The 22,775-nt window shown below is 39.0% G+C and overlaps 1 protein-coding gene and 1 long non-coding RNA gene across 2 annotated transcripts; both read right to left on the minus strand.

Moving 5' to 3' along the window:
• Positions 1–922: 922 nt before the first annotated feature.
• LOC137049497 (uncharacterized) lies at positions 923–3,686 on the minus strand. The gene is made up of 4 exons (XR_010899622.1): positions 3,213–3,686; positions 2,648–3,123; positions 1,208–1,235; positions 923–1,105 (listed from the first exon to the last, which is right to left on the minus strand). It is a non-coding gene; the product is annotated as an uncharacterized lncRNA (long non-coding RNA).
• A 6,051-nt stretch (positions 3,687–9,737) lies between these two features.
• LOC137049483 (gastrula zinc finger protein XlCGF57.1-like) lies at positions 9,738–19,227 on the minus strand. The gene is made up of 3 exons (XM_067428005.1): positions 19,044–19,227; positions 18,722–18,869; positions 9,738–12,092 (listed from the first exon to the last, which is right to left on the minus strand). The coding sequence occupies exons 2-3, from the start codon at positions 18,804–18,806 to the stop codon at positions 10,777–10,779; spliced, it is 1,401 nt and encodes a 466-aa protein (XP_067284106.1). The 5' UTR covers positions 18,807–18,869; positions 19,044–19,227; the 3' UTR covers positions 9,738–10,776.
• Positions 19,228–22,775: the final 3,548 nt, after the last annotated feature.

A 22,775-nucleotide genomic window follows, 5' to 3' on the forward strand; every position in this document is an offset into this window, starting at 1 on the left:
AGTTAATTATCTTATTAACTTTAACACTGCTTCAGTGTTACTTTAACACTCTTATTTTAACACTTTAACACTCTTGAGTGTGGTCTCACATGTACTCTCAGGAGAGTTAATTTAACACTGGAGTTTTCTGTGTAGTAATAAAAATATTCTAATCAACACAATTTTTCATGGGTTTTCATTCTAGCATAGTAAAACTGGTTAACATCTGCTTATAGCTCTAAAATGTGCACAGTTAAAGCTGAGAAGAAACACAAAATTCTATGGAAATTGGAGGATTTTCTAAAATTGCTATAATTTTAGGAACAATTACAGCAAAATACAAATAATCATTACCTCTTTCTGTCCTGGCTGCTGTGTGGTGTATCCATTGAATTTCCCTTAATGTTCATAGATGCTATGTTGCTTTTCATAAACAAATACCATACTATTAATTGTCAGCCACTGAATATAGAGGCAAGCAAAACATATATTTATATATAAACCCTTTCAGATTCTGCTTCCATTGCTACAGACTTAATTTATTAATTAACTACGGTGAACTGTGGTAGAGGGTATAACCAAATACATTATAAATATTTCTAATATATGATATCAATGGATTTTTAAAGGGGGGATCATTTATGGATAATTTATGGTAGAAATAAAGAATGGTCAGATTAGTGTTACTGGAACATCATAATATACCACAATTACTGTATAGAAAGAAAGAAAGAAAAAGACCAGAAAAACAGCAATTATTTTACATTTTAATTTTTTTAAATTTATTATTATTGCTATTATTAATTTACAATTATTTTTGTATTAAATATTTGGTGAGGACCTCCATCAAACCGAGGAGCCTCTCTTCTCATTTCTACATCCCTCAGCGCCATCCTGGCCCTAAACACAAGTCTCTCTCTCTCTTTCCACCGACAACATCAGAAGGGTCAGCAACAGAGGGAAAGGAACCAATAGCATCATCTTGGTTGCCAGATTATATAAGCACTGGCGCGGTGATGGATGGCTTAGAACATAATGCAGCGCCCATCACCCTATACCACTTCCAAGATGCTGCTGTCGGTTCCCCTCCCTCTGTGCTGATCCCTGACTGTGGACACTTAAGATCCTATAACATTTGTGGAGGAAAAAGACTCACAATTAGTAAAATATTAAAATAATATTCGGATTTATGGCAGAATAGAAGACAAAATGCAAAATCACATACTACCTTGCTTCAGGTTTTCCTGATGAAAGCCCTTATGTACCCAAAAGAGAACACAGTAAGTAAATATATGTGCACTGTTATTCACAGCAACATGAGTGAAAATCTTGCAATGTATAAAAGCAAACATGTCCATTGAGCTTTAACACAGAATAGATTTTACTAAGTTAAAGATAATAAACAAGTAACACAAACAGTAGTAATAACAAACTGGAAGGCATAACCATATTTAACCCATGGAAACCTCATTTACTTATAAATTTATCATACTTATAGATATTTGAATAACCTTACAGTAAAGTGTCCATTAATATCAAAGATTAATCTATCATCTCAACACGAACGTTTTTTTTTTCATGAATTGACCAATTAAAATTTTCAAACAATATAGATCAGGAGTGGTTTTAGGGAGATGTGTGATTTAATCTACCCTATAATCCAAAAAGATATTCCATTATTTTAAAATATATGACATTGTTATTAAAATACATATTTTATTAAATGAGCTTCATTAAATTTGATTAATTTCCCCCCAATAAGAGCTCTTCCTATAGACATTTCTTTAATCTGTTCTATCTATAACCTGTTCTTAAATTGTATCTAAAGATCAGACTAGAGGCAACATAAACAAATTAAAGAAACATTTTCATGCTGGAGGCTGGAAAATTTCAAAAGTACAAGCTGTATCCTGTATTTGTGTCTATCTCTGAGATCATCTCCAAAAACACAATATAACAGTAAATGTAAACACTCAACAAAAGCATAGAAATTTTAAAAATGCTACTTACTCAAACCCTTTGATGGCAGCATTCCTCTTCCCTGTGAAAAGGGATTAATTTGCAATGCGCCAGTTTATAAGGCACTAAGTGTCTTTGTCGGTCCCTACAAGATAAACATGCTACTTTTTTCACACAACATCAATCCATTAATCTTATGAGATAATAAAAAATACTTTATTAGAGCTTAATGTTGAAATTCTTACACTTAAATACTGAGGACGCATCTCCCTCACCACCTCCAGTCGCCATGTTTACACTCTGGTCGCGGCACCTCCCGCCCGCGCACAATGACTTGTGGGTAATATCAGCCGGTAGAGTGTGCACGGATCCGCTCTTCGAATTTTAACCGGAAATAATAGAGCTTCCGGGAATCTTTGGCATACTTCAGCTCGGCGCAGTAAAAAGTCCCGGCCGAAATATCTTCCCTCACATCTCCCTATTGACAGAAATGAGAGAGTGAGGGGGAGATGTGAGGAAAGATGTTTCGGCCGGGACTTTTTACTGCACCGAGCAGAAGTACTCTCAGAAGTGCTATTCCGCCATACATTATAGTTCTCCTTTTTAATCCGATTAGAAACGCGCCACGTTTTATTTTGTCACCATACTTGATCATGAGAAAGACATTTTCTCATGTTAAAATGTAAAAAAAAAAATCATGTCTGCCAACCTGTAGGTCAAAAACGCAGGAAACATTTCCCTCTGGACAGGATCTAGCTGGTTAAGAAGATCCTGGGACCAGGCTGCCAGCTTTTTCTTGCAGGACCGGCACTCAAGGTACTCTGTATTCAGCCACTGACATCCAAGACCCTTCTGACGGTCTTGTATATTCTGCATGCTGTCAGCGGGAAGCCAAGACAGTGACAGTTGGGTTGTGAGCAAAACAGCCTGTATGACCACAAGCGGTAAGGAACCAACAGGCACAGCCAAGCATGATAAAAGGAGTCTGTGAAGGCTGTGAATACAGAGGACAGGGCCCAGGAGGATGCCACAAGCGACGCAAGTTTTTAGTCAGACAAAGTTTGATTCATGCATGGAGGAGCTGATTCTGACTGCATCTCAGTGTCTCTTCTCCAAATGTACTTCTGCAGAAATTCCATTTTCGTACCCGGTCAGGCATTCTGCTTTTTTACCCACTTGATGAAGCTAAAATGGAGGGACACAGAATTAGCTCAAGCCCCAACACTATACATTCTCTAATGTCTGCATCCTCTGTTAAAAATGTGAACCCATACCCTTTTCTGTCGTGGCCCGTCACCTCATAAATGTCCTTGAAGGACATGGTGGCAAAGTTTCTGAATCCAATGAGCACCTGGTCTTCCTGGGCTGGTATAACTTGCTTTGACCCGGCCCTCATGGATGGCAGCCATCAATTCAGGAAACAGGCTAGCATACCGCAGCAATGCATCTTTGTTGCCCATGACAGCAAACTGGGTGGTGTCACCACCCTCATGCTCCTGCTGATGCACAGCCAACACCATGGCTGCGTAACCAACATCCTTGGAAAGCAACGATTGGAAGATTTTGCCCCGGTACAGGTCAAATTGCAGGGCGCTTTTCCTCAGCACCAGCTGGTGATTGGACATATCACCTCCTGCTGCTGCCACGTGAGCAATGTCCTCCTCCTTGACTCTTGCAGCAGGCCATGAGTGTCCCAGGGTGGGATTTTTCTGTAGGCAGTGGCAAGAGCCGCTGCCCTTAAGTAAGGGTTTAAGCTCATCAGAGGCATGGGCACTGTAATCCATCTTCTACAATACAAAATAAACAAATGACACTGCTTTAAAACATGCACAATACACTTGTCAGATCTACAGTAGTGGCCAAAAGTGATATCCATGGGGACAATTGTTTTAATTCACAAGTTTAATTAAACCATCAAAATATAAGGAATATGTTAGTTAAGGTATTTAATTCATTATTTGGCAACAAAAAAGGGTGATAGTTGAGGTAAAAGCATGGTAAATTAGTAAGCCACTTCACAGATACAGTACAGGTAAAGGTGCAGCGAACCACATGAAAATTAAGCAAATCGTAGTAAAACCATGCACTCTTACCTCTTCAAATCGAACAGGTGAAGAAATATCAGTAAATGATGATGATCGCTCAATGTTTGTCAAAAAGCACTGAAGAGTGATGAAGTCACCCACTCCCGATTTTTGCCCCGATTTTGAGTCGCCGACAGGTTTTGTGAAATCGCCGACAAATGCCCGAGATCACAGGCAAATAGATGCTCGTGCACGCGAGTGAAAATCACGCAGTGTGAATAATCAAAGACGCGATCAGAGAGAATCGCCGACGAGTTGCCGACGCCGGTGAGATATTTGGCATGTTTAATATCTGGAGCTGTCGGCGATTGAAACTCCTGCTGTGTGAACTACGTTCTGACTGAAAATTACATCGGCGATGACCGACAGCCAATGAGAGAGTGAGATACAGGGCAGCAGGAGGCTCAGGGAGGAGTTATAGAGCAGAATATCAGTATTTTAATTGATATATTTACAATTCTATCAAACAGAAACAAAGCCCAAACATCTGCACATCCAGCCACAGCAGCAGCGCATTACAAAATAGTTTATTTACCCCAAACTGTCTTTGCAGAACACAATCCTGGCTCCCTCTGTCTCTACAACAATTTCCTCCGCCATAATATTTTTTCTTTTTCTCCATAAATCAGCGCACATACAATTTGAAGCAAACGTTGTGCAGTTTATCATTTTAAATAACAATTCAAAGTCTTGCACTGAACTCCGGTCTGACGCACGTGTGATTTCGCGTTGTTTACTCGTCACATCGCACGTGTAGTTGGGAAACGTAGTTTGCGCACCGGAGAGAGAGAGAGAGTTGTCGGCGACTCTTCCTCTTGTTCAGTCATGCAGTGTGAACTCCTCTGTCGTCAAACCATCGTGCAGTGTGAACACAGCAGTGACTGAATGATACCCCAGATAGTCATGCAGTGTGAATAGAGCAGTGACCCGACGAGTTTGAAAATCGTGCAGTCTGAACTAGGCTTAAACGAAGCAGAGCTCCGACCAATGGCAAGCCAGACGATGGGCCAATCAGGATGCAGGAAAAGTTGTACAAGTGAGACAGATGGATCACAAGAAAAGAAACAAAAACTTCACTAAGGCTAGAGCTGGAGGTTCTTGTTAAGGAAATTAGTGCAAAGAAGAAAGCACTCCTTGGGAGACTGCATAAAAATATTTCGATGAACAATAAGCGACACGCATGACCAGGGGAAAGAGGCCTTTTCAGTTGTCGCCAACTTCATTAGGGATGTGGATGCAGTGAATAAGAAATGGACAGACCTAAAGTCGGCAGTAAAAAAAGAAGCATAAAGATCAATGGAGCAAAAAATGACATTACCCTCTATTACTCTGGATGGGTGTGCTTGATATACTGTGCAGTGACTGGGAATTTGGAGTGCCGGCCAGTTGTTTCACCTTCCACATTGGACCTTGCTGAGGAGAGTTGGAAAGGTAATATCTTGTGAATTTTTTTATTATTTATACATGTATACATGTGTTATGCAAGTTGCATTAATTTTGTTTAAGTCTGGAGCCTGAGATGTTAGATGGCAACCGTCTCATGTGAAAAACTCATGCACAGAGATGACTTACATCCAGACCCAGCTGCCGTAAGAAGTTGCTGCACTCCAAAAGACAGATATAAAGAAACAGATATAAAGACCTTTTTGTTTTCGCTGCAAATTATCTCTCAGAATAGGTGCCAGATACATTAATGAGTTTCTTGGCAGTCTATAAAGTCTAAGCAGAGCATAAGGGCGAGTAGATCTGCTCGATCTTTAAGAGGCCTTTTTGTCTCTCTCTCCCTATTGGTGACCCCCACAGTATTTCTATCTGGAACACAAACATCTAATAAAAGCCAAGTATGCTAGTTTGTATAGTATGTTAGTTTAGTAACAGTTTAAGTAAAATATTTTAGTAGTTACAAAGTTCTATATTTTATATGTTTTATCATTTTGTAAGATTTAATATGCAAAGTAAAAGGTTTTAGTCTGTCCATTTTTATTTCTGAAAATGAGTAACACCCTGTGTTGAAATGTGTAAGACCCTAAATAACTTAGGGTCTTAGGATCAGTAGGAAGTACTATTATGTAACAATATGATTGATATTAATTTAGTAAAAATAAGATACTTATGTGTGGTCGTCGAAAGGCAGGCAATTGAAGTTGAAAATGAATGTCAAAGACTTTATAACAGTGTTAAATCTGATTTTCCAAGTATATTTCCACCATGTATATTTCCTTGTCCGCTGTAGAGTAATGCAGGGAGTCTTGTGAGAGGTTGTTAAGCCAGCCAATCAGAATTTAGCCTCTCATCTCTGATTGGCTGGAATTATGTCATATTGTAACGTCGAGTTGTGTTGAGCAAGCGAGCCAACGAGCAGTAAGAGCAGGTATCGCAGCGCAAGCAACCAAGATGTTGCACACGTGAAAGAGAATGTCGGTGCACATCCAAATAAACTTATTTTAAATGCAAAAGAGATTTTCTCCGCAAAACTCAGTTCACGCGCGTGCAAACTGCTCAAAATATGATCTTGTGCGCGCAGAATTGTGGCAGAATCGTAATCCCATGCAACTAGGGACTCAAAGAGCTAATAAACGTATTTCAAATAAAACCATCAACATTATTTGTTGTTTATTAGATCCAATACCCTCTAAACTACTGAAATAATTATTACCTGTTGCAGAAGAGCCTCTCCTCAATACTATTAACTCGTATTTATCTCTAGGTCAGTGGTTCCCTATCCTGGTCCTTTCATAAGTTACAAAACTTCTTCTAACTCAAAAACAACATTAAGCTACAGAACATGCTATCTGTTTCTGATGCAGAAAAGTTAGTTCATGCTGTCATGATCTCTAGATTACTGTAATGCATTACTTGCTGGTTGTCCTGCATCCTCATTAAACCCGCTACAATTAGTTTAAAATGGAAAGAGTTCTTACTAGGTGAAGAAAATGTCTGTCTTGTCCTGTGCAGCACATTTAGTGGTTTTGTCTTGTTTTAATGTGATGTGATGTCTCCACTTCCTTGTCAGGTTATTTTAGAATAACCTCAAAACACACGTGATCGCTGTCATGCGGTGAATCCGGCCAATTGTGGATCAGCTGTGTCGTCATCAGAGCTTGTGCACTCTGGTGCAGCCACTCTTGAGAATCTGAACCAGCTGCATCACCCAGCTGCTCTCGAATTGCTCTCGTGGTACTTTGTTGACATACGTCACAGTCATGTGCTGTCAGAGCTGCCTCAAGTCGGACAAAATTTCTAACCAGCATTCACTGGTTCACGTCAACTGTCGATCGGTCTGCGCATCTCTGTATGAAGTTGAACAAGCCTTTTGTCTTGTTTTAATGTGATGTAATGTCTCTGGTTCCTTGTCACCCCATCCTTCTTATCTCATTTTTGCTTAATTTGCCCCACCTGTTCTCCCTCATTTCCCTATTGGTTTGTCACCTTTTATATTCTCATTGTGTCTTCAGTCCTGTGCATAGACAGTAAAAGAAATGGACGGAGCGTTCCCATTGACGTCAACGGCGAAAGAATGAAGTCAACCTAGGGGCACTCACTTCCTGATGGCTGAGCGAACTGCGCAGGCTCAGACTGAGCTCGACGACGTAGATGTGACGTGAGCCTCCTGTCTGACAGCTGTAGGTCTTCTAGTAGATGTGGAAAGCGAAATCTGAATCACGTTGTTTAAATATTTTCTCCCGCTGCTTTTGGCTCACTATGGGCTTCTCCCCATTCTTCCCCCTTGACTTTATCAGACTAGTCTCCAGGACATGTCTCCACGTCCCCCCGACTGTCTCATAGACAGTAAAAGATTGCCTGCGAGCGTCTCCTCAGGTCTATACGGTAATTTCTCAACTGTGCGACAGGGTCGCGTTGGTTATGACGCAATCATTAGCCTATTTTTACAAAAACAGCTTCTGCGGGGCGATAGTGTAAGATACAAGGTAATGGAGCCTTTTATACATTGTCGTGTTTCTTTAGAAATAAACAATGGACAAATGGAGTCTTTAAACGTCTCAGATGCAAAGTTATTCACTGTCAAAGTGACTCAAAAATGAATGGGAGTCAATGGGATGCTAACAGCAGGTGATGGCTTGGTTAGCAATGGCAGCCCCTATGGGTGGAACGCTTTCCGAGCGCTAGATTACCCCCTTGGTCCTGTGCAGGTTAGTTGCTGTTGCCATGTTTGATGTTGTCTGCTCCCTGTTGTGTTTCCTGTTTACCTCTCCTCTCTTTACTTTATTTTTCCTGCATTTGAGCCCTTTCTCTATCGTTATGTGACGATATGATCATAAAACACCAATTTGATAGTCTCTGCAATGGTTACCTTTTAAATTCTGTATCAATTACAAATTTTTGCTACTGACCAATAAGGGCTAAATGATTTAGCTTCTGTATATTTAACTGATCTTCTATCGCCTTACTAACTTTGGATTTCTGGTAATACCTGGCATATCAAAGTTCACTAAAAAAAGGAGAGCTAAACTCTGGAATAGCCTTCCAGATAATGTTTGGGGCTTAAGGGGGTCGCACACCGGACGCGGAGCTCGGCGGCGCGCCACGCAGCGTCTCAGGTATCGCACACCGGACGCGCACATTTTAAAAGGCTAAGTTTATTATACATTTCCCCAAAATATGTTTAGACTTTATTCAAGCTGTTGAACTCAGAATGTAAAACAAATGTGTCTTGTAGCAAAGGTTGAAATCAGTATACCTTAACGAAAATATACTTTTAATATAAAGCCTTGAAATGGCGCTCTGTGGCGCGGCAGGATTTAGAACAACTTCCTGAGTCGCCGCGGACAGGCGCCGAATGCCGCCACCGGTGTGCGTACACTCATTGAAAACAATGTGTTCGAATTTTAAAGACGTGGCGCGCCGCCGAGCTCCGCGTCCGGTGTGCGACCCCCTTTAGACTCTCATAACCCTGCACTGCCATTTTATCAGTGCTCATAATTATTTTTGCTTAATGTTATGAACAGCAGCTATGCTAATTATTTATATTATTAATTACTTATAAAGGCTTCAGATACCCCAACACCTGTAAAGAGAAGACTCCAACTCCTGACAGACTGATTTCAGATGATGCATACTCTGAATCAACATGTACAAATGATGAAAGTTCTATATTTAATCATTTGTTAACAACATATACTCATTGCTTCAATTGAGCTCATTGTTTCTGTCTTAAATTATTACATTGTTAGTTAATTGTGTGATTTGTATTTGTACATTTCCGAAATCCTTAACATGGACAGTCACCTCTGATAAATTATATCTAAATTATTACATTGTTAGTTAATTGTGTGATTTGTATATGTACATTTCTGAAATCCTTAATATGGACAGTCACCTCTGATAAATTATATCTAAATTCTAATGTAGATGCATGTATTTTCTGTAACACTGTTTTGAATTATATGTATTGTGAAAGGCGCTATACAAACAAAATTGGAATATAGATAGTGTTAGTAATGCATGCAAACACCTATTTTTCTTAATTGCTCATAAGCTACATTAAGTGTTAAAAACCTGTGTTCGCACATCCTATCAAATATACTTTGAAAAGCTGTCAGAGGTCTCCAATGAAACACTTAGGATCATTCGAATGTTTAGCTATTACACAACCCACAACTGGAACCAGCCTTAACAGCAACTATAATCATGTACTAATTATAATCCTGATGTCCTGATCTTCATCTGTGGTAAAAATGGCAAAAATCAAATTCATTAAGGTAATGTAATTTTATTTACAATCTTTAATTTACAAGGCACAATAAAACAAAAGTTTACATAATATATGATCTGAGGTATGAATATATGGAATGAAGTTATGTCTCTATAACCATAAAATACTCAAAATAAAGCCAATGGGGTGGTCAGATAGATACCGGTGGATACATATATACAAATACATATAACAAAAAAGAAAAAGACCTCAAGGCAAAGTAAAAAGAGGTGAAAGATGCCAATAAAAGTTGAGAAGGAGAACAATCATATGTTGGCCCACATTCAGCAACAGTTTGAATGTAGCTTTGATTGTACACAGATGTGTATTTTTTGGCGCACATAAAACTCTTCACACAAACAGGGTTTCACATTTTCATGACTTTTCAGGTGTATCTTAGCCTAGAAATCTAGACGCACCCTAGCAGCACCAAATCTAATCTGCTGAGAGTATAGCAATTCTCAATACAAATCTAAGCCTTAAAAACCAAACTCTGGTCGGGCCAATCACATCGTGTATAGAGTTGGTGGGCGGGGCTTAACATAATGATGGCCGAGTTGCGCTTGTGTGCTACTAGTAAAGAGAAGCTGGCGAACGCTGGTCTTTTGACTCTAGAAGACTTGGAGTTAAGCTTTTCTCTGAGAAAAGAACGGCACTGAAGTCATTCTTAAAAAGGGAAGATGTGTTCTGAGTTTTGCTGACCAGATACAGCGAAAGATAAATCTGTCACCTAGCTCTGCTTCACCTTCGTTGTTCTGGTTGGCTGTAACGCTATCCAATTGCGTGCACACAGTGCAGAGGTAGTTTGAAAGACAACCGTTTATCCCACCCCTCCGATTGAGCCCTGTCAATAATGATTTTCCAGACCAAACATTGATGTGGGTCTGGCTTGTCAGGCTAGGTGTATCTGTAAGTGTAATAAAATATTTTTTTATTATTATACTTATCAATTAAATGGCCTTCTTCCACAGTGAATGCAAAAGTGATTTTTGAAAGAACACCTTTTCTCTAAACCTCTTACCAAAATCAGAACAGTTTATTTCAAGAATGAGTTTTCAAATGACAATTCAAGTCTTTTTTACACGTGAAGCTCTTCTCACACTTAAGACATGAGAAACGACTCTCTCTAGTGTGAACTCTCATGTGACTCTTGAGGTTTCCGTTAACCGTGAAACTCTTTCCGCACTGAGTGCAGGCGAAAGGCTTTTCTCCAGTGTGAACTCTCATGTGAGTTTTAAGATTTCCTTTTTCTGAGAAGCTCTTTCCACAGAGTTTGCAGGTGAAAGGCTTCTCTCCACTGTGACTTCTCATGTGGGCTTCAAGTGATTCTTTATATGCAAAACTCTGTTGACACTGAGGGCATCCGTAAGGCTTTTCTCCAGTGTGAACACTCATGTGGGCATTAAAGGTTACTTTATATCTGAAACTTTTTCCACACTCAGAGCATGTGTAAGGTTTCACTTCAGTGTGAAGTTTCATATGTTTCCTAAGGGTAACTTTATGATTGCATCTTTTCCCACACTGCTGGCACGTGAAAGGCTTCTCTCCGGTGTGAATTCTCATGTGACTTTCAAGATTTTTATTTAATCGAAAACTCTTTCCACACTGCTGGCATTTGAAAGGCTTCTCTCCTGAGTGAATTGCTATGTGCATGTTAAGACGATAACTGTCTGTGAAACTTTTTCCACACTGATGACATACAAAACAGTCCCCTTTAGAGTGAGTTCTCATGTGCTTCTTTAAGGTTACTTTACGCCTGAAATTCTTCCCACACTGATCACATGAGAATGGGTTCTCTCCAGTGTGAATGTTCATATGATACCCAAGGTTTAGATTTGTTGTGAAGCTTTTACCACATTGCTGGCAGGTGTAAGGCTTCTCTCCGGTATGAATTTTCATGTGCCTTTTAAGGGCTCCTTTTCGAGTGAACTTCTTTCGACACTGTTGGCAGGTGAATGAGCTCTCTCCAGTGTGAATTCTCATGTGGACATTAAGGCTTCCTTTTTGAGTGAAACTCTTTCCACACTGTTGGCAGGTAAATGGACTCTCTCCTTTGTGAATTATCATGTGTGCGTTAAGGTGTCCTTTCTGAGTGAAACTATTCCCACACTGCTGGCAGGTGAACAGATTCTCTAGAGTGTGATCACTCTTGTGGATTTTTACATTTTGTTTTTGGTCAAAACTCTTTCCAGGGCAAATGTAATAGCGGTTAGATTCGATCTTAAGAGCAACTTTTTGTGAGGACACGTTTTCAGTCTGTGTGAATTTTTCTCCAGTCATGAAATCAGGATTTTTATAATGATTTGTCTCTTCCATTTCATTCAGTTCTTGGCTCTCCTCTTTCAGCTTCATCGGGTCTAAAAATAAATTACACAAAGCAACAGACATTAAAACCAGCACCATGTATGTTAGATCATATATTCACTAAGATACAGAAAGAGATGTTTGTTAAATTTTATTTTAAAGTGCCTTGGTGTCAGTGTAATACACAAAGCACTTAATATTATATATACAAAAAAATACTATATGGTTAGGTTTTCGTACATTGGTTTTGATTAGGCAAACTTTACTATTATCAATAAAGAAGGGCTGCAACAAACGATTATTTTGATAATTGATTAATCTAACGATTATTTAGGACGATTAATCAACTAATCATCAATCATTGCCATCACCGTTGACAACTAATCAGTAAGTTTTGAACAATTATTCAATTAGTTAAAACATTGAGGTATACATATTCTAACTATACTATAAAAAAAAGAAAAACACTTAAGCTTTTTTAAATGATTGTTTCAATGAACTTTGTGCTAACTAAACAGATAATTCCCTTTAAGTTCTCAGATTTCAGTCCAACTCAAATCGAACACAAATGCTTTCTACGCATTGTTTAAATATTCTGTTCTCTTCCTGTTGAAAAAAAATAAAAAAATCAGCTGCAATTTTTCTGATGAAGACTGGCGACACGGTGCTGCTTAAACGGGACATTTACTTCAGGACACAAAGATTGGTAAAATATTAATCTGCAAACAATTACTACAAGTATAAAAATTACAATCTTTTTTACATGACAATTGAGCTAACAGATTCTCATTCACCTTTTCATTAACAGTATGAAACAGTAAAGCTTGGAACATACTCTGCAAGAACAAAGAAATTTGTTCGTTTTCTCGAGGTGGCAAGAACAAGAACAAAGGTTGTTCTGGCCAGGACATTCCATACTTCACGAGAAAAGCAGGTGCCGATCATCTGCGTTTCTCCACATTAACCACGCCCATTTTAAATGTCTGTAAAATCCCAGCTCTTGTGCTGGGATGTTTCATCTTGCTTCAACATGCACATTGTGCTCCTGTTAAAAGCAAGTTGCCTATTAGCCTGTATTGCACACTACAACATTCTTGGTTCGAAGTTTTGTGAAACTTCGCACACTTTGCTAGATAGGATTCGTTTGCAATCTGTCATAATTTTCACGGTTTTCTTCTACCACAAAAGCATTTGTAAGGGCTGCATTACACTTTAGCGCTACAGCGCCATAGCGGTCAAATCGCGATATTGCAGGCCCTTACATTAGGTCACCTTACATAAAACACCACAGAAAAAAGTGACCCCGAACATTTGCGAATATGTCCAAACATGTTCATTTTCAGGTGGAACTGACGGAGCCAAATCATCAGGTAGACAAGTAAAATGGCAGCTCATGGACACAAATGTCATGTTCCAGGCTGTGAAGGTGACGTGAGGACTTTTCATACCCACAGATAAAAAATGTCAACAGTCATGGTTGATGTTTATTATAAACGGATACCGCAACAATTTAATTCAAAATGGTTCGTTTGCTTGGCCCATTTCAAGCAAGCTTCGCTCAGCGTCTAAAACTGAAGAAAGTGTCAATTACAACTGCAAGCAGTAAGTAGCGATTTTATCCACTTTGAACAATTTCTGATTAAATTGAAAGTTTCTTAGAGACACAGCATTGTCTAGATAATGCAAGATGCTAGTACAGTAACAATAGGGAACAAGTTATGATAAAAAAAAACTACTAGTCTAACTAATATACAGGTCCTTCTTAAAAAATGTGCATATTGTGATAAAGTTCATTTTTCGTAATGTAATGATAAAAATTTAACTTTCATATATTTTAGATTGATTGCACACCAACTGAAATATCTCAGGTCTTTTATTGTTTTAATACTGATGATTTTGGCATACAGCTCATGAAAACCCAAAATTCCTATCTCAAAATTTGCATATTTCATCCGACCAATAAAAGAAAAGGTTTTTAATACAAAAAAAGTCAACATTTAAATAATTATGTTCAGTTATGCACTCAATACTTGGTCAGGAATCCTTTTGCAGAAATGACTGCTTCAATGCGGCGTGGCATGGAGGCAATCAGTTACTCCATTACACACCTCAGACCAATCACCCTACTACCTGTCCACTTGATCCTATACCCACTCACCTCCTTCAGGCCATTTCTTCTTCAATCACTCCTGCACTCACTCACATTGTCAACACTTCTCTTCATACGGGAACCTTTCCCACAGCATTTAAGCAGGCTCGGGTAACCCCACTGCTTAAGAAACCCTCTCTGAATCCAGCACTTTTAGAAAACTACCGACCGGTATCCCTTCTGCCTTTCATTGCAAAGACCCTTGAGCGAGTTGTGTTCAATCAACTCTCTATGTTTCTTGAAAGGGACAACCTCCTAGACAACAACCAATCCGGCTTCAAAAGCGGCCATTCGACTGAGACTGCCTTGCTCTCGGTAACTGAGGCACTGAGACTGGCAAAAGCAGCTTCCAAATCCTCAGTGCTCATTCTGCTGGATCTGTCTGCTGCTTTTGACACAGTTAACCACCAGATCCTCCTGTCAACACTTAAGACGATGGGTATCTCAGGAACTGCCCTCCAGTGGTTCAGGTCTTACCTCTCTGGTAGGTCCTACAGGGTGTCATGGAGAGGTGTAGTGTCTAAGTCACATCATCTAGCTACTGGGGTTCCCCAGGGCTCAGTCCTTGGACCACTTCTCTTCTCCATCTACATGTCATCATTAGGTTCCGTCATTCAGAAACATGGCTTTTCCTATCACTGCTATGCTGATGACACTCAACTCTACTTCTCATTTCAACCAGATGATCCTACAGTCAGTGTTCGTATCGCTGCCTGTCTGACAGACATTTCTGACTGGATGAAAGAGCATCATCTTAAACTCAATCTTGCAAAGACAGAATTACTTGTTTTCTCAACCAACCCAGCACTTCATCAAAATTTCTCCATTCAGCTTGGTTCATCGACCATAACTCCATCAAGGACAGCCAGGAACCTTGGAGTTGTGATTGATGACCAGTTAAACTTCACTGACCACATTACTGCAACAGCCCGGTCCTGCAGATTTGCTTTATACAACATTAGAAAGATTAGACCCTTCCTATCAGAACAGGCTGCACAACTCCTGGTTCAAGCTCTTGTTCTCTCCAGACTGGATTATTGTAATGCTCTTCTGGCTGGGCTTCCAGCATGCACTATCAAACCCTTGCAGCTGATCCAGAATGCAGCGGCGAGAGTGGTCTTTAATGAGCCGAAGAGAACGCATGTTACGCCTCTCTTCATCAAACTGCACTGGTTGCCAATGGCTGCTCGCATCAAATTCAAGGCTCTAGTTCTCGCCTACAAAACAACCACTGGTTCTGCACCATTATACCTAAACTCAATTGTTCAGACTTACACACCCTCCAGAAGCTTGCGTTCTGCGAATGAGCGGCGCCTCGTGGTTCCTTCCCAAAGAGGCATGAAATCGCTCTCACGGACATTTTCCTGGACCGTTCCCACCTGGTGGAATGACCTGCCGATCTCAATTCGTGCTGCCGAGTCTGTAGCCATTTTTAAAAAACATCTTAAGACACATCTTTTCCAATTGCACTTTTCCTATTGCACTTGAACAATACAGAATAGCACTTACTGATCATATCTACGTCTCTCATCCGGATTTGTGCCTTCAGGCGGGTATGTTACATAGTTATCATAGCTACCAAAATCCAGTGTTCTGTATTTTGCGTACGTGAGTTTTTGCTGTCGATGGCTATTGCTGCGCGTTTAGCTAGAATGCCATACAAAACCAACCCATTGGGCCACTGAATCCGCATTAACGACAACAGTTGGGGCATCAGCCTTAGTCCTAATGGGTTGTTATCATAGCTATCCAAATCCAGTGTTCTGTATTTTCCGTACGTGAGTATTTGTTGTAGCTGGCTATAAAAAAAACAAAAAATAAAAAAAAACAGTTGTGTACTGTGCTAATTAATTGAGATTTGTTACAGCTCTTACAGGTTGTTGGCTTTGTTTGTTTCGTTGCTTCTATTGCTCTACCCTTTTTTGTAAGTCGCTTTGGATAAAAGCGTCTGCTAAATGATTAAATGTAAATGTAATGTAAATGCAATCAGCCTGTGGCACTGCTGAGGTGTTACGGAGGCCCAGGATGCTTCAATAGCGGCCTTAAGCTCATCCAGAGTGTTGGTTCTTGCGTCTCTCAACTTTCTCTTCACAGTATCCCACAGATTCTCTATGGGGTTCAGGTCAGGAGAGTTGGCAGGCCAATTGAGCACAGTAATACCATGGTCAGTAAACCATTTACCAGTGGTTTTGGCACTGTGAGCAGGTGCCAGGTCGTGCTGAAAAACCAAATCTTCATCTCCATAAAGTAAGTGCTCCAAAATCTCCTGATAGCTAGCTGCATTTACCCTGACCTTGATAAAACACAGTGGACCAACACCAGCAGCTGACATGGCACCCCAGACCATCACTGACTGTGGGTACTTGACACTGGACTTCAGGCATTTTGGCATTTCCTTCTCCCCAGTCTTCCTCCAGACTCTGGCACCTTGATTTCCGAATGACATTGGACCACTGAGCAACAGTCCAGTGCTGCTTCTCTGTAGCCCAAAAGTGGCTTGACCTGGGGAATGCGCCACCTGTAGCCCATTTCCTGCACACGCCTGTGCACGGTGGCTCTGGATGTTTCTACTCCAGACAGTCCACTGCTTCCGCAGGTCCCCCAAGGTCTGGAATCGGTCCTTCTCCACAATCTTCCTCAGGGTCTGGTCACCTCTTTTTGTTGTGCAGCGTTTTTTGCCACACCTTTTCCTTCCCACAGACTTCCCATTGAGGTGCCTTGTTACAGCACTCTGAGAACAGCCTATTCGTTCAGAAATTTCTTTCTGTGTCTTAATAGGAATTTTGGGTTTTCATGAGCTGTATGCCAAAATCAACAGTATTAAAAGAATAAAAGACCTGAAATATTTCAGTTGGTGTGCAATGAATCTAAAATATATGAAAGTTTATTTTTTATCATTACATTATGGAAAATAATGAACTTTATCACAATATGCTATTTTTTTGAGAAGCACCTGTATTTAAAATATTGTTAAGACACTCAGTAATAACATAAGAACAACAGCACAAATAAATAAAGCAGAACAAACATACAAATGAAAAATACAAATGTTTTACAGTGTACAAAAATAGGGATCAACTGTAAAATATCTGTAATATATGCATAGCCTGCAGGAAATTATATATCACGGCATTTAAATATAGATTAAACCTTATTAAAAGTTATTCAGTCAAGAGTTGTGAATTTATTTTTCTGTTTGTTATATCAACGATATTTTCCGGCTTTTACGCGGTAGGATTCGCCATTACGCGTCTCCTAATAAAACAGGCAAAGAAAAAGCCGCAGAAACGACTGATATGATATGTAATGCATATGGAAAATAATGCAATCATCAACATTAAACAGCATATAAATCAAAACTTACTAATGTTACTGAATGAAATGTCGACCCAGGACGAGCGATAGGACTTTGAGGGTGTTGACTTGATCAAACGTTACGCCATCTGTTTTGATCTGAATTACATCCGGATTTTCACAAATGTAATTTTCTCAGCTCAAAATGTAAACTTAAAGCTACACTATGTAACTTTTACGTCCGCTAGAGGGCGCCTATTCAAGACGAAGGTGTAGTTTGATGACACCAAGTTTAAGTGCAGAATCTTGGGACGTGTGGTCTTTACCTCATAGCCGGTGGAAAATAATCGGAATAGGACCTGAGCAGAAATCATGTTCATGGATGTGATTATTAACGTTACTGTAGTATGAAGCAGAGCAGGAGTGAATGTTGAGGGACCTGAGCAAGGCTGCTGGAGCAATTGTTATCCAACACATGGCCCGCAAGCAGCGGGACTTTTATTATGAAGGGGAGGTCACCAGCGCTATTTTCGCTTTTCCGATCATGAGTATTAGGTAATGTAGCTCTGTTTATCATACCAGATACATTTAAGTGTGTTTAAAATGATGTAATGGCGTTACTCTGTGCGTTCGCTCAGCGGCTGCTATGATACTTGTACACTGCTAAGGGTAAAGTATTTCTGCCAGAAAAAAAAAAAACGGAAACCGAGGGTAACGCAAATATAATGCAATTGACAGGCGACTCCCTCAGGCGTCCCGGCTCCATGGTTAAAATAGAAATTCTCACAATTTACAAAAAGTTGGAAACATTCAGGATATTGTAAAAACTCAACTGAACAACATAACAATGGCCTGGCGGTTTTTGGTACATACTACATATACTACACAGTGCAGCTTTAATCTCAATAAGTCTGTCCAAATAAAATCGCTTAAATTAGGATGTCCATTTCTGACATATTTCAAAAATAGTATTCCTTTCTGTAGCGCTGGACATTTTAAAGTGTCACCCCTCTTTTGCTTTTTTGTTGTTGTTGTTGTTGCCTGCTTTTATCTCAGATTTCAAGCCTTGACTTTGCTTTTCAACCCAGAATAAACGAAATTGCTCTAAAAAGAACAATTTAAGCGCTGTCTACTTCTTGTGAAATTTTTTGCTTTTAATGTGTTCAGTGATGTGCAGCCTGTTTCATGACCTTTTATAAGGATCAAATGACTGAGTTCAGCTTTGAGAATGAAACCAACCTTTTTGTGTCTCAGTATCTTCTTGTTTCACTATTAATGTTTCTTCAATCTTCATTTCTTGATTCTCCTCTTTAATAAACGCCATCTTTATAATAGCGCCACATGGATCACAGTCGCTTCACCAGGAGTTCTCAGTGTGTTTGGACACCTGTCATGTTAAAGATGAGAATAATTAACAGAAAGAAAAATAAATCCAAACTAAATCTCTGGGTGCGTCTCAATCAGCTGAAGTTAAGTATAAGTGCATTAACAGAAGCTTCATATTACAATTTATATTTGGTATTTAATGACAAAGTTTTTATGATCATTGCAGGTTACTAACATTTAAAAGATTGCAATTTCATTAAAGCATTTGTAAAGTTTTCGTCAGCACTATGTTTACAACAAACTGATTAAAAATACAGGGAGTGAAATGACACGAACGCTTTCCGTTACTCATAACATAAACAACGTTAATTAATGAACATTTTGCATTCAATAACTCATTAATGTCACTTCAAGCTAACGTTAGTGACAGTGATTCGAAGAGCATTACAATCATTTCGAAAAGCTTCGTTTCTGCCAACACGAGTTAAAGCTACCAAAACGATTAGAATGATTTGCACATTAAAAGATTTTAAATTAGTGAATGCACAAACCTTTTAGCCGGATCATAACAGATGCAGTAGCGGCGCGGCTTTATGACGTCACACTCTGACCAAAACAAAAGCCCCACTGCTGTCTAAAATCACGAAAGTGTGTAGACATTTACAATACAAATTATAAAATATATGTGAGAGGGCCAATTCAGAGTTTATTTCTTGTTGAAATTAATTCAATTAATTAAAAAAATTATTGTTCTTTAAAAAAATGATTGTTCATGTGCTGAAAAGAGATACTAATTAAATTAAATTAAACTAATTAAATGTTTAGAGCAGACATTGGGGATGGAAACCTTTTTTCACAAACCAATTTTGATTTGGAAAGAATATTATACAAAAAAAGTTGTCATTAAAATTAAATGTTTTTTAGGTTACCAAAAAGCATTCAATAGGTAACGATTGGTTATTATTGATTGAGCGGTAATTTTTGTGTGTGTGTGTGTGTGTGTGTTGTTCGTTGTTTTGATACACTTCTTGAGGATGAATATCACGATGTGACAGCAAAGAAAAATGCATTATACGAGCAACGGTTGGAGTTAAAAATCTTCATTTGTGTTCTACTGAAGAAACTAATATCCCCTTTAAAGGTAAAGGGTTAGTTCACCCAGAAAATAAATTTCTATCATCATTTACTCACCCTAAAGATGTTCCAAACCTGTATGAATTTCCTTGTTCTGCTGAACACAAAAGAAGATATTTGGAAGAATGTTTGTAACCAAGCAGAGAGCAACCATTGATTACTATAGTAGGAAAAAAAAATAGTAGGGGAGAGTGGGGTAATGTGTGAAACCCCCTGTATCCAGTCAACAGTGGTCGGTTTCACCAGCAGTGCGTAAGTTATAACTTTTAGCCTAGTTTTGACGTAAATGGGCACTAAGTTACAACTTATGCACTACTAAATATTTTTGTGTTGCACAATTGAACTTAGTTGAAGCGTAAATCTATGTATAAACTAAATATTTACGGAAGCCTCCGATCAGGAGTAACGGTTGGAATAAGTAGCAGACAGACTGAACTGCATAATAAATCTCTTGTTTTACATGACAGACTTTAAAGGTCCCATTCTTCGCGTGTTTTCGAAGCTTTGATTATGTTTACAGTGTGCAATATAACATGAGTTCATGTTTCGCGTGTAAAAAACACAGTATTTATCACACAATTTACTTATCTGTATACCGGTGTTTCCTCTGTCCTAAAAACGGCCTGATGATTTCCTTGTTCTATGAAGTCCCTCCTTCAAAAATACGTAACGAGTTCTGATTAGGCCAGCGCTTCCCGCGCTGTGATTGAACAGCAGCTTAGCGCACGTACCGGAAAGGTCCCGCCTCTTATCATAACGGATAGATATGCGTGCTCAATGTTATTGCAAAAATGTCTATATTGCCTTATCAATTTGAGCCGGAATCAGACCCGGAGAATATCGAAGAGGATCGATTACAACCTGCTCAGGAAAGACTTTTGTTGGATGTTTCAGAATGGTAAGCTGTCTATTCAGTAGTTTAAACTGATCATTACAAACACCAACAATCGATGGTGTCTGAATGAATTACTACACTTTTATATGCTAAATTTTTCTGATTAGTTTCAATTACCATCTAACGTTAGTTAACAAAGCTAAACAGCGTTGCACTTTGTGTCATGAGTTACATAAACTGTTAAACGGACCAACTTAAATAATAAAATACACTTACCGGTTGTGGCTCATAAACAACGCCTTCTCCAGACAAAGAGGGAACTGCGTCATCTTTTAAGAATAATCTTTCTGCGAATCCATTAAACTGATTGAGATTGAGGAAGCAGTCCTCAGCAAAATGTGCTGCACAAAGTTTTAAATTGTGATTATAATTTTCCGGAACTGAGTTAACCATAAACCGTAGCCATTGATCTCTACGTACATCGTCCGTGGGAAGGCCAAATAAAAGTGATTTGACTCCGGGATGAAAATAACAGCGTTTTAATGGCATGGGAACAAACACACTCTACAAAAACAACGCTTCCTATTCTCGACCTGCGAGAGCAAAAGGACAACGCCCCCGAATTTGCGTGTTCTTGTGGGCGGAGGGTTCGTCAACAAAGGTTTTAGTTGCGTCATTAAAGCAGGAAGTGCAGGGGTGTAGTCCAAACCGGCCGTTCGCTGTAGGCTTTGAAAGGGAACTTCTGTTAAATAAAATATCTCGCTTGGCATTGAACTTTGAGCTTTATAATTTTACAGGTATTATTTATGCTCTAACAGCAACATTACACACTAACTAAAGTTTGAAAGATGGAATCGCAAAGAATGGTACCTTTAATTCTGTACACGTATATAACAATGCATTTACACTTAGGCTACTTATATTTTAAGAGAGAAAACATATGTAAATGGTTTACTTTGTTAGCGGCTCTTTAACACATACCTATGCAAAACAGCTGTGTGCCACTGCGTGCATCTGTCCCATCCGTCCCATCTCTCCGTGTTGTGCATGTCATGATCTCAAATAAAATCAGTCAAAATCAATAAAAGTAATTTCTTATGTTTTTTGGTTTCAGTATTTATTTATTGTTATGTTCATATTTCATATACTGAATGCTTCTGAATGTTTATTTAAATTTAAGTTAAATTAATTATCGTATTTAATGGAAACTTATTTTGACCGTTGGTTAGCCTACATGAGGCAAAACAAGTTATAATACCGAAGGATAAACTAAAATTCAAAACATTTCAACACAATTTCAGCGCTCGTATTTGAAGGCTGCTATTGGATCATTGAGGGTAAACGTCATATAATGCGCCTACGCATTACTTTACGGAGAGCTTACGACCTACTAACTACGTTCTGCCTTAAGATCAAATGGTGCAACCGAAAAAAGTACAGTTAGTTACAAACTAGCTAGTAGTTACCAAGCCTCTAGTGTGGACTTTACGTTCAAATTTATGAAAGAACTTACAAACGACTGGTGCAACCCTGTGCAAACCCAATGTTTTCAAGCCCTTTCAATTTCCTCTTGGCCATGAAGGAGAGGACCTCATGGTGTTGCGGTCAGCATGTTCAAAAAATTTTGCATGTAAAAGTAAATTTACTTGCTGTCAACTTAATCAACTGTTGTGCCAAAGCATATTGATTCAGGTAGAAAAACTTATACATGTTGATGAACTACCAACTAATAAAACCATGGGAAGATGCTAGCTGAAAAAAGCCTGAATTGCTAAGAGAGAATTTGTCACGTACACACAAAGGAAATGGTGCGAGGACTCAAGTGCAGAAAAGGATATATTTTTTATAACAAATAAAACATAAATACAAAACAAACACCCACGAGGGGGCAAAACACATAATAGAACATAAACTAAAACTCAAAACATACCAACAGAAGTCACTGGGGGAACGGGAGACGCAGACATTACACAAGGATCCAACACAGACTGACAAACA

The sequence above is a fragment of the Pseudorasbora parva genome, chromosome 20 (genome assembly GCF_024679245.1).
Source record: "Pseudorasbora parva isolate DD20220531a chromosome 20, ASM2467924v1, whole genome shotgun sequence".
NCBI lineage: Eukaryota > Metazoa > Chordata > Actinopteri > Cypriniformes > Gobionidae > Pseudorasbora > Pseudorasbora parva.